The sequence below is a fragment of the Dendrobates tinctorius genome, unplaced genomic scaffold (genome assembly GCF_039654945.1).
Source record: "Dendrobates tinctorius isolate UK_male_01 unplaced genomic scaffold, ASM3965494v1 ptg000111l, whole genome shotgun sequence".
Taxonomy (NCBI): Eukaryota; Metazoa; Chordata; class Amphibia; order Anura; family Dendrobatidae; genus Dendrobates; species Dendrobates tinctorius.
In genome coordinates this window covers 32206393-32220964 of record NW_027361779.1, presented here as the reverse complement: position 1 = coordinate 32220964, position 14572 = coordinate 32206393, and the positions used below count along the sequence as shown (strand labels likewise).

Sequence of the window (14572 nt, the reverse complement as noted above, 5' to 3'; positions counted from 1 at the left end):
TGATCAGACAATTTTATTCTTCGAGTTGGTACAATTACAGCGATACCAGATTTTATATTGGGTTTATGTTTGGCTGCTGTCAACAAGAAGCAAAAGCCCTTGTTTTGTATATAAAACAGGGCACCTCCTCAGTATAACCATATAAGCATATTACCAGCCTAGAGGATACTCTAAAAATTAGCTTTTATTTGTACCATTTGGCTGCTGTCAAACTAAAATTTGCTTTTATTTTCAAAACACAAGTTTTAGTATCTCCATATTTTGAGTTATACTTTTTCTACATTTTCTTCTTATAGTCATGTGACGGCGTATTATTTGCGGGACGAGTTGACATTTTTATGGTTACCACTTTAGGGCACATGACATTTTTAAATCGCTTTCTATTCCAATTTTTGGGAGGCAGAATAGAAACCAGCAATTTAAAAAATTTTTTTTGGGGGGAGGGGCCATTTTTATGCCGTTCACAGGGTGGTAAAAGTTAAGAGACAGCTTTATTCTTCGGGTCAGTACGATTACAGCGATACCACATTTATATTTTTTATGTTTTGGCGCTTTTACACAAAAACTATTTTATAGAAAAAAGAATTGTTATTGCATCGCTCTATTCTAAAAGCTACAACTTATTTGGCTATGTTTTTTTTTTTTTACATAAACATAAGTATTTATTGGTAGATTTATAAGTTTGTGATACATTGCTTTAAATTTTACAATTTTTTTTTTTTTTCACTTTCTCCCTCTATGGGATTTTTATTACTTTTATTACTTCAGTGCTACACTTATGGTAGCCACAGTAGCTGGCAGACCCAGTTAAAATGATCAGGGTTTTAAAATGCGCAGGCACAGCTCCTGGCAGTGACAGCTGAGGCTCGGCTTTCGTTTAAAGGGAATAAGTCACTATTTTTTCGACTATAAGCTGCCGGCAACTCCATCAGGGGCTTATCTACAGCATTGCCAGTCCGGCGCCTCCCATCTTCTAACGATGACGTCCTCTTTGCTTCCCGTCGCGGCTCCTGCGCAGGCGCACTGCTCTGCCCTGTTGAGGGCAGAGCAGAGTACTGCAGTGCGCAAGCGCCGATAAAGGTCCGGCGCCTGCACACTGCAGGACTCTGCTCTGCCCTCAACAGGGCAGAGCAGTGCGCCTGACTGTGACACCCATCAGACCAAAACCGGACCTGGACAGCCCCTGGGTGAGTATAATATAACTCACTTCTCTTCTCTTTCAGGTTACATCGGGGGCTTATGTACAGCATTATAGAATGCTGTAGATAAGCCCCTGATGTCGGTGCCGGCAGCTGATAATCGAAAAAATAGGTGACAGATTCCCTTTAAGCCGATCTCCCTGTGCAAGCATGATCGCCATTATGTAAATTTACGTCATTTTGAGTGAATTCTTTCCCGACCAGGATGTAAACTTATGTCAAATGTCGTGAAGGGGTTAAAACTTTCTTACTCTCATTTTTAGCTTGTGCAAGGCTTCTGCAATTACATTTTTCTAAAGGCGCATCATGAACTTACCAACAGTCAAGCAAAACTGTAAAACATGCACAGCTCCTTCTTGTTTCAAAAAATTCATGAATCGGAAAAGAAGATCCTGCTCTGCCCGGATCTCCTTCAACTCTAGCTTCAGGACCTGGACATTAAATAAGTCCACTAAATTGTTAAAAAGCTGGTACAACACAACGTAAAGCAGGCAAAACAAGCATGATTTTGAAAAACAAAGCAGCGCTATCCACAATGGTAATTCAATATTTAAAATAATAGAGATGTAATTTTTCACAATAAATTATTGCTCATTTTTCCTAATTCAAGCACCCAGAACAGGACACCAAAAAAAAATATGTAATACATTTTTTTTTTTTTTTTTTTACTGTCATTGACTTCAGTTATATTTTAATTTAGATTTCATTAAAGAGCATGATTGTGTTACTTAAAGCAAAGCATTGAACGTACTGATGGATTCTTGTTTTTAGGCTCCGCAAATTTTTGGAGGAATGGTACCAAACTGGAAGTAGGCTCAGTTGCTTGTTCAGGCTAAAACAAACATATGTTAGAAAAAAATAAATGAACAGAACTTACAAGACTAGAAGATCAAATAGTATAACAAAAAGAATACTCACAGGACTATTGTCAATGAAAATAAGGAGCAACCGATTAACATTGTCCTACAAAAAACATTCACATACATTACAAATGGATAATAATACACGGAGTGTTGCATACACGTATGAGAACATATCGATTCGCTCATGCACAGGGAGAAAAAAAACAATTACTGGTAACTAGAAAGCAAACTTTTACATTTATGATGAAATTAAGCAGATTTTCTATTTATTATATTGACAAACAAAAAGGACAGATGACACAGCTGTAAGATAAAAAGATATCACACTCAATTATAATGCTAAAATCACACAAAGGAATAGCTATAACATCCCTAGTAATTCTGCAAGAATCCACTCGGAATTCTGCACCATATCCATTTTGGATTTTGCTTACAATTTCAGAGCTTGGCTTTCAGCAATGATATCTCACACAGTGCCTTAAAAAAGTATTCATACCCTGTGAACTTTTCAACATTTTAACATGCTACACCATCTAACTTAAATACATTGTATTGGGATTTTATGTGATATACACAAAGTATCAAGTATTTGTGAATGTCAAAGGAAATGAACATGGTTTTCTAAATATTTAAAAACTATAACATACTGAAATTTGTGACGTGCATTTGTATTCAGACCCCCCTTAATCAATACATTGTAGGACCACCTTTTGCTGCTGCAAGCCTTTTGGGATACGCCTCTACCTTCTTTGCACATCTAGAGGCTGACATTTTTGTCCATTCTTCTTTGCAAACTTGTTCTAGCTCAGTGACATTGGATGGAGAGTGTCTGTGAAATGCAATTTTCAAGTCTTGCCATTGGATTAAGGTTCGGGGATTGGGCTGGTCACTGCATAACCTCAATTTTGTTGAGCTGGAACCAAGATTTTGCTAGTTTACTGGTGTCAAGGGCATTTCCTCTTCAGCGTAAGGTAACATGACCTCTTCAAGTATTTTTATATATGCAAACTGGTCCATGTTCCCAGGTATGCGGTAAATAGATCCGGCACCACAGTAAGGCCTCTTTCACACATCCGGTGTCAGGGGTCCGGCGGCGTGCGGCGAAAAGCCGGGCCGCCGGATCCGGCCTGCAGCGGTGACACCGGATGTAGATGCGGCGCCTGATGCGGCTTGGATAACATTTAAAGGAGCCGCAGCAACGGGGGACGAGAGAGCCAGCCGGAGAGAGAGCGGGGGACGAGAGAGCAGCCAGAGAGAGAGAGAGAAAGCGGGGGAAGAGAGAGCAGCCAGAGAGAGAGAGAGAAAGCGGGGGAAGAGAGAGCAGCCAGAGAGAGAGAGAGAGAGCGCGGGGGACGAGAGAGCAGCCAGAGAGAGAGAGCGCGGGGGCCGAGAGAGCAGCCAGAGAGAGAGAGCGCGGGGGCCGAGAGAGCAGCCAGAGAGAGAGAGCGCGGGGGCCGAGAGAGCAGCCAGAGAGAGAGAGCGCGGGGGCCGAGAGAGCAGCCAGAGAGAGAGAGAGCGGGGGCCGAGAGAGCAGCCAGAGAGAGAGAGAGCGGGGGCCGAGAGAGCAGCCAGAGAGAGAGAGAGCGGGGGCCGAGAGAGCAGCCAGAGAGAGAGAGAGCGGGGGCCGAGAGAGCAGCCAGAGAGAGAGAGAGCGGGGGCCGAGAGAGCAGCCAGAGAGAGAGAGAGCGGGGGCCGAGAGAGCAGCCAGAGAGAGAGAGAGCGGGGGCCGAGAGAGCAGCCAGAGAGAGAGAGAGCGGGGGCCGAGAGAGCAGCCAGAGAGAGAGAGAGCGGGGGCCGAGAGAGCAGCCAGAGAGAGAGAGAGCGGGGGCCGAGAGAGCAGCCAGAGAGAGAGAGAGCGGGGGCCGAGAGAGCAGCCAGAGAGAGAGAGAGCGGGGGCCGAGAGAGCAGCCAGAGAGAGAGAGAGCGGGGGCCGAGAGAGCAGCCAGAGAGAGAGAGAGCGGGGGCCGAGAGAGCAGCCAGAGAGAGAGAGAGCGGGGGCCGAGAGAGCAGCCAGAGAGAGAGAGAGCGGGGGCCGAGAGAGCAGCCAGAGAGAGAGAGAGCGGGGGCCGAGAGAGCAGCCAGAGAGAGAGAGAGCGGGGGCCGAGAGAGCAGCCAGAGAGAGAGAGAGCGGGGGCCGAGAGAGCAGCCAGAGAGAGAGAGAGCGGGGGCCGAGAGAGCAGCCAGAGAGAGAGAGAGCGGGGGCCGAGAGAGCAGCCAGAGAGAGAGAGAGCGGGGGCCGAGAGAGCAGCCAGAGAGAGAGAGAGCGGGGGCCGAGAGAGCAGCCAGAGAGAGAGAGAGCGGGGGCCGAGAGAGCAGCCAGAGAGAGAGAGAGCGGGGGCCGAGAGAGCAGCCAGAGAGAGAGAGAGCGGGGGCCGAGAGAGCAGCCAGAGAGAGAGAGAGCGGGGGCCGAGAGAGCAGCCAGAGAGAGAGAGAGCGGGGGCCGAGAGAGCAGCCAGAGAGAGAGAGAGCGGGGGCCGAGAGAGCAGCCAGAGAGAGAGAGAGCGGGGGCCGAGAGAGCAGCCAGAGAGAGAGAGAGCGGGGGCCGAGAGAGCAGCCAGAGAGAGAGAGAGCGGGGGCCGAGAGAGCAGCCAGAGAGAGAGAGAGCGGGGGCCGAGAGAGCAGCCAGAGAGAGAGCGGGGGCCGAGAGAGCAGCCAGAGAGAGAGAGCGGGGGCCGAGAGAGCAGCCAGAGAGAGAGAGCGGGGGCCGAGAGAGCAGCCAGAGAGAGAGAGCGGGGGCCGAGAGAGCAGCCAGAGAGAGAGAGCGGGGGCCGAGAGAGCAGCCAGAGAGAGAGAGCGGGGGCCGAGAGAGCAGCCAGAGAGAGAGAGCGGGGGACGAGAGAGCAGCCAGAGAGAGAGAGCGGGGGACGAGAGAGCAGCCAGAGAGAGAGAGCGGGGGACGAGAGAGCAGCCAGAGAGAGAGAGCGGGGGACGAGAGAGCAGCCAGAGAGAGCGGGGGACGAGAGAGCAGCCAGAGAGAGCGGGGGACGAGAGAGCAGCCAGAGAGAGCGGGGGACGAGAGAGCAGCCAGAGAGAGCGGGGGACGAGAGAGCAGCCAGAGAGAGCGGGGGACGAGAGAGCAGCCAGAGAGAGCGGGGGACGAGAGAGCAGCCAGAGAGAGCGGGGGACGAGAGAGCAGCCAGAGAGAGCAGGGGACGAGAGAGCAGCCAGAGAGAGCGGGGGACGAGAGAGCAGCCAGAGAGAGCGGGGGACGAGAGAGCAGCCAGAGAGAGCGGGGGACGAGAGAGCAGCCAGAGAGAGCGGGGGACGAGAGAGCAGCCAGAGAGAGCGGGGGACGAGAGAGCAGCCAGAGAGAGAGCGGGGGACGAAAGAGCGGGGGACGAAAGAGCAGGGGACGAGAGAGCAGCCAGAGAGAGAGAGAGAGCGGGGGACGAGAGAGCAGCCAGAGAGAGAGCGGGGGACGAGAGAGCAGCCAGAGAGAGAGAGCGGGGGACGAGAGAGCAGCCAGAGAGAGAGCGGGGGACGAGAGCAGCCAGAGACAGAGAGCAGCCAGAGAGAGGACTACACACTGGCTCCATACCTGGAAAGGCTACGCCACCCCAAAGACAGGCAGACCTTGAGTATATACAGATTAAGCACCCACAACCTAGAGGTGGAAACAGGACGGCACCGACAGACATTCAAGCCACGAGAGAACAGACTGCGCCAGCACTGCCAGCAGGGGGCTCTGGAAGATGAGGTGCATTTCCTGCTGCACTGCAACAAATACTCAGCAGTGAGGGACTCCCACTTCCAGAAACTTACCACCCATACCCCAGACTTCCCATCCATGGACGAGGAGAGGAAACTCTGCATCCTACTGGGGGAAGAAGAATCAATGGTGGAGGTCGCCGCCCAATATGTCACCACATGTCATAAGATGAGAGGATCTAAAGACCTCCATATGCACAATCACTCCCCAAATTTTGCCCCCAACACCACATCCCCACTACCCTAATCCACTCCCCTGCCACACTTCTTTTCTTATTTTGGCAACACTAATTGTATTTTGGTCCTGCCAATAAAGCCTATTTGAATTTGAATTGAGAGAGTGGGGGACGAGAGAGCAGCCAGAGAGAGGTATGGAGCGTATAGAGAGAGGGGAGAGCGAGAGAGAGAGATGCGTGCCGGGCACTTGTGGGGTTAAAACTCACAGTGCCCGGGCATGCGCTGTTTGAAAAGCCGTTCCGGCGCTGCAAAAAAACGTAGCAGGGAACGTTTTTTGCAGAGGCCAGACGGCGCATGTTTGCCGTATCCGGCAAAACCCGGAGGCGCGGCATGTCCATCCGGCACGATGCGGCGATCATTACATTCTATGTGAAAAAAACGGATCCAATTCGGAATCCGGTTTTCACAATTTTCGCTGCATCGTGCCGAATTTAAAAAAAACGGATGTGTGAAAGTAGCCTAAGAGAAACATGCCCATATCATGATGTTTGCCCCACCATGCTTCACTGACCAGAGTATACTGTGGGGGGTTGAATGCAGAGTTTGGGGGTCGTCTGACAAACTGTCTGCGGTCCTTGGACCCAAAAAGAACAATTTTACTTTCATCAGTCAACAAAATGTTTCTCCATTTCTCTTTAGGCCAGGTGATGTGTTCTTTGGCAAATTGTATCCACTTCAGTACATGTTATTTTTAATAGTAGGACTTTGCGGGGACTTCTTGCTAAGAGTTTAGCTTCAAACAGGCGTCTGTCACAGTCCTCACAGGTAACTTGAGACTGTCTTTGATCATCCTGGGCTGATCATTGGCTGAGCCTTTGCCATTCTGACTGTTCTTCCATCCATTGAAATGGCAGTCTTCCGCTTTCTTCCACGTCTCTATGGTTTGGCTTTCCATTCTCGGTTATGTACCCACGTATGCAGAAAATTTCTGCATGAAAACCGGACTCCTCCCCAGAAAACGCGCGTTTTTTTCCGCACGCTTTTTGAGCAAATAACGCACTTTTTTATGCTTTTTTTCCGCGTGTCACCAGTCTCATAGAAAATAGCTAAAAAAGCAGACTTTTCCGCAAAATTAATGAGCTTGCTGCGTTTTTTACCGCGATGCGTTTTTTTCGCGGAAAAAACGCATCAATGTGCACAAAAAGTGCAGAATGCATTAAAATTAATGGGATGCTTCTTTTAAGCGCTTTTTAAGCGTTTTTACCAGTAAAAACGCTTAGAAAACGGGAAAAAAACGATTACGTGGCACACAGCCTTAAAGCTTTGGAGATCATTTTAGCTTAACAGCCTGTCAACAATGTCTCAAACGACCCATATTTCTCAGGCTTTCAAGGAGAAATGCATGAACAGCATGTCCTGGCTTCACCCTTAAATAAGGGCCTCCTGATTCACACCTGTTTCTTCACACGATTGACCTCACTAATTCAGCTCCACACTGATATTATTTTGAACACACAGACTTTCAATTAATTATTCTAATACACAGACTCAAAAACATGCAGATCATGAATGCGGAGTCTGTTGGGTTTTTTTTAGACTCTAATGCACCGACTGGTACACTGTTTGACATATGGGAATAGAATTTATTCCAACTACAGTGATTAAATCGGGTTAGTCATATTGGACTGCTATTATTTTGAACACTACTGTAATGCTCTTTTTTGGGGTACACTTTTGTAGATGGCTTTGTGTACACTGTGAATGGGATATCTTGTGCCTTGCTTGAAAAAATGTCTTTCCTCTTGTCACTCTTCCATAGAAGGCCAGAATTGTGGAGTATACTACTGACAGTTGTCCGGTGGACGGATTCTCGCACCTGAGCTGTAGATCTCTGCATCTCCTCCAGATTTTGTTCGCTATTTTTTCAATGCAAAGATTTATATTACCATATGAGCAAATAATATTACCAACACCTACAAACTAATAAATCTGCAATACATTTATAGAAACCTACTGGATCAGCCAAGAAGTCCATTGAGGGGAGGAACACAGAACCAGAAAGAATCTCTCTCAGAAGCAATGTCAAAGGTCTGCAATAATTAACATACAAAAACGTGGTATTAGAAATGGACACTGCATACTTGAGAAAAAAAGAATTTTGCTTCAGAAATATTATACTGCTACTACTAGAGACATTTAAATGGTTTATTTCCTGGATATAATTTTTGCACATGTGCCATATACAGTGGGGAAAAAAAGTATTTAGTCAGTCAGCAATAGTGCAAGTTCCACCACTTAAAAAGATGAGAGGCGTCTGTAATTTACATCATAGGTAGACCTCAACTATGGGAGACAAACTGAGAAAAAAAAATCCAGAAAATCACATTGTCTGTTTTTTTTTCATTTTATTTGCATATTATGGTGGAAAATAAGTATTTGGTCAGAAACAAAATTTCATCTCAATACTTTGTGATATATCCTTTGTTGGCAATGACAGAGGTCAAACGTTTTCTGTAAGTCTTCACAAGGTTGCCACACACTGTTGTTGGTATGTTGGCCCATTCCTCCATGCAGATCTCCTCTAGAGCAGTGATGTTTTTGGCTTTTCGCTTGGCAACACGGACTTTCAACTCCCTCCAAAGGTTTTCTATAGGGTTGAGATCTGGAGACTGGCTAGGCCACTCCAGGACCTTGAAATGCTTCTTACGAAGCCACTCCTTCGTTGCCCTGGCGGTGTGCTTTGGATCATTGTCATGTTGAAAGACCCAGCCACGTTTCATCTTCAATGCCCTTGCTGATGGAAGGAGGTTTGCACTCAAAATCTCACGATACATGGCCCCATTCATTCTTTCATGTACCCGGATCAGTCGTCCTGGCCCCTTTGCAGAGAAACAGCCCCAAAGCATGATGTTTCCACCACCATGCTTTACAGTAGGTATGGTGTTTGATGGATGCAACTCAGTATTCTTTTTCCTCCAAACACGACAAGTTGTGTTTCTACCAAACAGTTCCAGTTTGGTTTCATCAGACCATAGGACATTCTCCCAAAACTCCTCTGGATCATCCAAATGCTCTCTAGCAAACTTCAGACGGGCCCGGACATGTACAGGCTTAAGCAGTGGGACACGTCTGGCACTGCAGGATCTGAGTCCATGGTGGCGTAGTGTGTTACTTATGGTAGGCCTTGTTACATTGGTCCCAGCTCTCTGCAGTTCATTCACTAGGTCCCCCCGCGTGGTTCTGGGATTTTTGCTCACCGTTCTTGTGATCATTCTGACCCCACGGGGTGGGATTTTGCGTGGAGCACCAGATCGAGGGAGATTATCAGTGGTCTTGTATGTCTTCCATTTTCTAATTATTGCTCCCACAGTTGATTTCTTCACTCCAAGCTGGTTGGCTATTGCAGATTCAGTCTTCCCAGCCTGGTGCAGGGCTACAATTTTGTTTCTGGTGTCCTTTGACAGCTCTTTGGTCTTCACCATAGTGGAGTTTGGAGTCAGACTGTTTGAGGGTGTGCACAGGTGTCTTTTTATACTGATAACAAGTTTAAACAGGTGCCATTACTACAGGTAATGAGTGGAGGAAAGAGGAGACTCTTAAAGAAGAAGTTACAGGTCTGTGAGAGACAGAAATCTTGATTGCTTGTTTCTGCCCAAATACTTATTTTCCACCATAATATGCAAATAAAATGAAAACAAAACAGACAATGTGATTTTCGGGATTTTTTTTCTCAGTTTGTCTCCCATAGTTGAGGTCTACCTATGATGTAAATTACAGACGCCTCTCATCTTTTTAAGTGGTGGAACTTGCACTATTGCTGACTGACTAAATACTTTTTTTCCCCACTGTAGACATCACGAAAGCAGAGCACAGAGCAATGAGTGTAAGAGCGGCTCCAGTCACTGTGGTCTGACCCATCAGTGCATTACATACATATCAATAGACAGTAGTTGGGGGAATATACAGACACTGGCAACTTGCTAGGGGTCTCAGGAGCTGAAATCATGAAAGTTCACTGGTTGCCAGAGCAGCTAACCTTAGAGAGGGGATTGCGTTTACCGCAAAGTGGACTGCCAAGAAAGAGTACTAAAATATTGGCATTAACAAACCACAAAATATCCCATTGCACATCTAGGAAGATCTGATCATAACCAACACAAACTGTAAGGAGGATGTTGTCAGTTAGGACAAGACTGAAAATTCACCTGCTCTCTGTGGCTTTTGGTGGTAGAATAAATGGGAAAAGAAGTTCAGTGAGTTTTCTGAGGTAGCAAAGTTCATCTCTGCGACTTCTCAGTGCAACATGAAGATCAGGTCCATATTCCTCGAGTGCGGCCTGCTGCAAAAACTCTGAGTTTTTTACTAATTGAAATATAAAAATGAAAAAAAGGTATTAAAAAATTAACGATTTCAACCAATAGCGTCTCCCCAACCGTTACAGTATGTTAGATCTGTAGTTCCAGTACAACAGTCTGAGGACATTGTCCATCACAACACACCGTGGTTCTCTGCATCCCTCAATTCTAATCGGTTTATAAATGTAAGTGAGCACTTGTTTCGCCATACCATACCAAAAGGTCGATGCAAAATGAATAGCCACGAGTGTGCCCATCATACATACAATATATTTGAGCTCGCTCACCTGGCACAGTGTTGTTTTCAGGGTTGATTATAAAGCTAGGCCCAGCACCCATTCTTATTTCTGTCTCTCTAATCAATCTAAAAATAATAATTTTATTTATCTAGCACCAACATATTCTGCAGCACTGTACAGTTCAGAGGGTTCATGCACAGACAACTTTAGAAACATGTAGGACGCCTTCTCCAAAATCTAAGTAACTTCTCCAGATCAAGTCCTGAAATTGAATTACATCCCTATAGGTTCCCAGAACCTAACACTTGATACATGCTGCCCAATCCATCTGCAGCATGAATCAGCCACTGGCTGTACAATCTCAGCCACCGAAGCGCTGCTGCAATGTGGACTGAGCCGCACTGTACAGTAGTCACACAGGCAACTAGTGTACAGTGTGGCTCAGTCCACATTGCAGCAGCGCTTCAGAGCAAAGTCCAGGCAGTGGCTGATACATGCTGTAGACAGATTGGGCAGCAGCTATTAAATGTTAACTTCTGGGAACCTAGAGTTTTTGAAGTGTACATAAAATGCCCTAATCATGAAATTAAAAAGAGGGATGACTGGGAGATGTCACATATAGCCAATTTACCTTTTTGTCTGGCTTTCGAAATGATTTCAATATGCTTCATAGCAGCTTTTAATAGTTTTCTCGTTATAACAAATGGAATATCCACCTAGAAATGAGAAAACATTTTTTTGTAATCTGCACTTTAGGAAAGGTTATCTTGCTAAAAAAATAGATAAAAAAAAAAAAAAAATCTTTGAATGCACTTTATATAGAAACAACTTCCCAATATGCTTCAATTACCAAGGGTACCACCATTGTAAGATCAGTGTCGGCGCTGGTACCTCAAGGATAGGCTTTACCCAACACACGGAAGGAGCTTCCAGTCTCGCAGCTAGTGCTGTGTTGTGAAGGGCAAGCTCACAATACACAATAAAAGCTACTTTTTCCAAATAATTATTTGTAAGGACACATTCTCAGAGCCGTAACTTTTTTTTTTTTTTTTTTTTTTTTAATCTTATGATCAATGTAGCTTTATGAAAGGGTTGTCACCTTTTAGAACCAAACCCAAGTATTAACCCATTCATCCCCCAAGCCCATTTTCACCTTCCTGACCAGGCCAAAGTTTACAATTTGGACCAGTGTCACTTTATGTGGTAATAACTCAGGAACGCTTCAACGAATCCCACTGATTCTGAGGCCATTTCTTTGTGAAATATTGTACTTCATGATAGTGTTGAAAATTATTGACATTTTCAAATTTTTAATTTTTGCCAGAGAGTTATGTCACACAAAATAGTTAAAAACATTTCCCACATGAATACTTTACATCAGTACAATTTTTGGAACATAATTTTTTTCTTAGGAAGATATATGTGTTTCTCATTTTTCCAACAAAATTTACAAAACCATTTTTCTTAGGCCGGTTTCACATTAGCGCTTTTACAGCGCACGCACGGCCGGGGGTAGCTCCGCCCCCGAGCCGGCTCTCTGCCCGGCGTGCCCGCCCCTTGCTTGTAGCGCCGCCTACTAGCGGACAGCGGCGCCTGCGATCGGCGCACCCTATCTTTAGCATAGGGTGCGCAGATCGTGCGCAGGCCGTGCGCTAGTTGCGCTTTGACCTGTGCTGCGCACTTTTGAAGGTGCGCCGTGCGCGCCAAAATCCGAAAAGTTTGATTTTGGCGCGCACGGCGCACCGTCAAAAGTGCGCAGCACAGGTCAAAGCGCAACTAGCGCACGGCCTGCGCACGATCTGCGCACCCTATGCTAAAGATAGGGTGCGCCGATCGCAGGCGCCGCTGTCCGCTAGTAGGCGGCGCTACAAGCAAGGGGCGGGCACGCCGGGCAGAGAGCCGGCTCGGGGGCGGAGCTACCCCCGGCCGTGCGCGCGCTGAAAAAGCGCTAATGTGAAACCGGCCTTAGAGACCACATCACATTTGAAGTGGCTTTGGAGGTCCTAGATAACAGAAAATACCCAAAAGTGACACCATTCTAAAAACTGCACCCCTCAAGGTGCTCAAAACCACAAATCAGGAAGTTTATTAACCTTTCAGATGCTTGACATGAACTGAAGCAATGTGAAAGGAAAAAATGAACATTTAATTTTTTTTCCACAACTTTTTTTTTTTATTTCACAAGGGTAATAGGAGAAAATGGACCCCAAATTTGTTGTGCAAATTCTCCTGAGCATGCAGATACCCCATATGTGAGGAGAAACTACTGTTTGGGCGTACAGCAGCGCTCAGAAGGGAAGGAGTGACTTTTTGGAATGCAGACTTTGAGAGACTGGTCTGCGAATGTCATGCAGCTTTTGGAGAGCCCTTCATGTGCTTAAACAGTTGAAACCCCCCACAAGTGACCCTATATTGAAATTAATCTAGTGTTTCCTGGTATGTGAATATTATAATGTAGCGGCATATGCAAGTTGTGAAGAGTGCATCCAAGTTGGCATATGTGAGTAGTGTAGAGCGCGTCAGGTTGGCATACGGGAGTTGTGTAGTATACGTTAAATTGGCATACGGGAGTTATGTAGAGTGCATACAGTTGGCATATGCAAGTGGTGTAGTGTAAGTCAGGTTGGCATACGTGAGTTCTGCAGCATGCATCAAGCTGGCATATGCGAGTAGAGTGCATCAGGATGGCAACCATGAGTTGTGCAAGTCAGAAATTAATTTAGTATTCCATCAATGTGTGGTACAGTTTAATATGATCATCGCCTGTATGTAGCAGAGCCGATCAAACAACTGCAGCTTGTAGTCTCCCATTTAGACTATTGAAACATGTAAAACTTTTTTTTTTTCTTTTTAAGTTTTATTATCCTAGAAAACAGCGAGCATGGGTGCCGCTCAGTGGCGGCAGGACGCACAAACAAAAAAAATGCCAAAAATCAAGCGATCAAGTACTGATCAGCGCTCAGTGGCAGAAGGAAGGGTGGGGAAAGGCTTAGGGATAGAAAGTTAGGAATCAGGAATGTCTTCTTTCTAGGTTAAAGAACAGCAGCAGCACAACCAGCAATGATGGTACAGGATTGAAAAAGTCTGTGGCACCATAAGGCCCAACACTGTACGACAGAACAGCACAATGAATGGTCTTTGTGGTGCCAAATCGCGTTTCTGCACTCTGGTGCAATCGACATCATTGTCCTATAGTACCAAACGGTACTGGGCCTGGTAACGCTAGCATTGCCACTGTTTCAGGCACTTTCATTGGCTGAAACACTGAAATCGTTGTCATTGGCTGTTCAGAATTGAACAGCCAATCACAGAGATCATAGTTGTTGGGGAGAAGCGCCACATCTCCCTCCCCCTGTGACAACACCTCCCGGTGCCCTGCTGCAAGATTCAACATATGCCTTAATGCGATCACCGGACACTAAAGCTAGGGCGTATCCATACGTCCAAGGTCAGTATGTCCTTACCAACCTGGACGTATGTAAACGCCCAAGCTGTTAATGACTGTCCCTGGGTCCAATGCCAGCTCACAGCTGCTGCTGCAGTCCCTATTGTTTGTTTGCAGTGCTAACATAGTGCTGCAGTCAATCAATCACTGAGCTCAGAAGCTCTGACCAAGTCTCACATGACGTCAGTGCTGCAAACATCAGGGTGGATGAGTAACATTTGATTTATTAATAGCCACCACAGCAAAAAAAAAATGTCAAGCAACATATAATGTAATAATAATAAACTCCACAATTGGATGTTTAAAAATGTCCCTGTGCTGAGATAATCTTATAAATGTGCCCTAGCTGTGTACTGTCTAATGGCTGTGTCTGACCGTACAGGGACATGATCTGATCATACCACAGCTCCTGGAGATAGAGAGGGGATACAGACAGGACAGCATGGGATCACAGTTGATTCCGATTAGCCAATAAATGTATGACACCTAGAATACTATTGTCTTTTTGGAAATAACAGAATTTACGATTTTTCTGGCTAACACAGAACTACAATATATTTTTTTATTGTACATCATAATTTAATAG

The 14572-nt window shown here is 46.1% G+C and overlaps 1 protein-coding gene across 3 annotated transcripts in view; it reads right to left on the bottom strand.

Moving 5' to 3' along the window:
- The window catches only part of SNX14 (sorting nexin 14), a 159322-nt gene that overhangs the window by 76394 nt on the left and 68356 nt on the right, over positions 1 to 14572 (bottom strand). For all 3 annotated transcript variants that reach the window (XM_073589635.1, XM_073589636.1, XM_073589637.1), the window contains 6 exons: positions 11173 to 11257; positions 10153 to 10309; positions 7962 to 8037; positions 2118 to 2162; positions 1951 to 2031; positions 1516 to 1630 (listed from right to left, as the gene is read on the bottom strand). In XM_073589635.1, coding sequence (XP_073445736.1) covers positions 1516 to 1630; positions 1951 to 2031; positions 2118 to 2162; positions 7962 to 8037; positions 10153 to 10309; positions 11173 to 11257 — 559 coding nt within the window. The remainder of the gene's footprint in view (positions 1 to 1515; positions 1631 to 1950; positions 2032 to 2117; positions 2163 to 7961; positions 8038 to 10152; positions 10310 to 11172; positions 11258 to 14572) is intronic.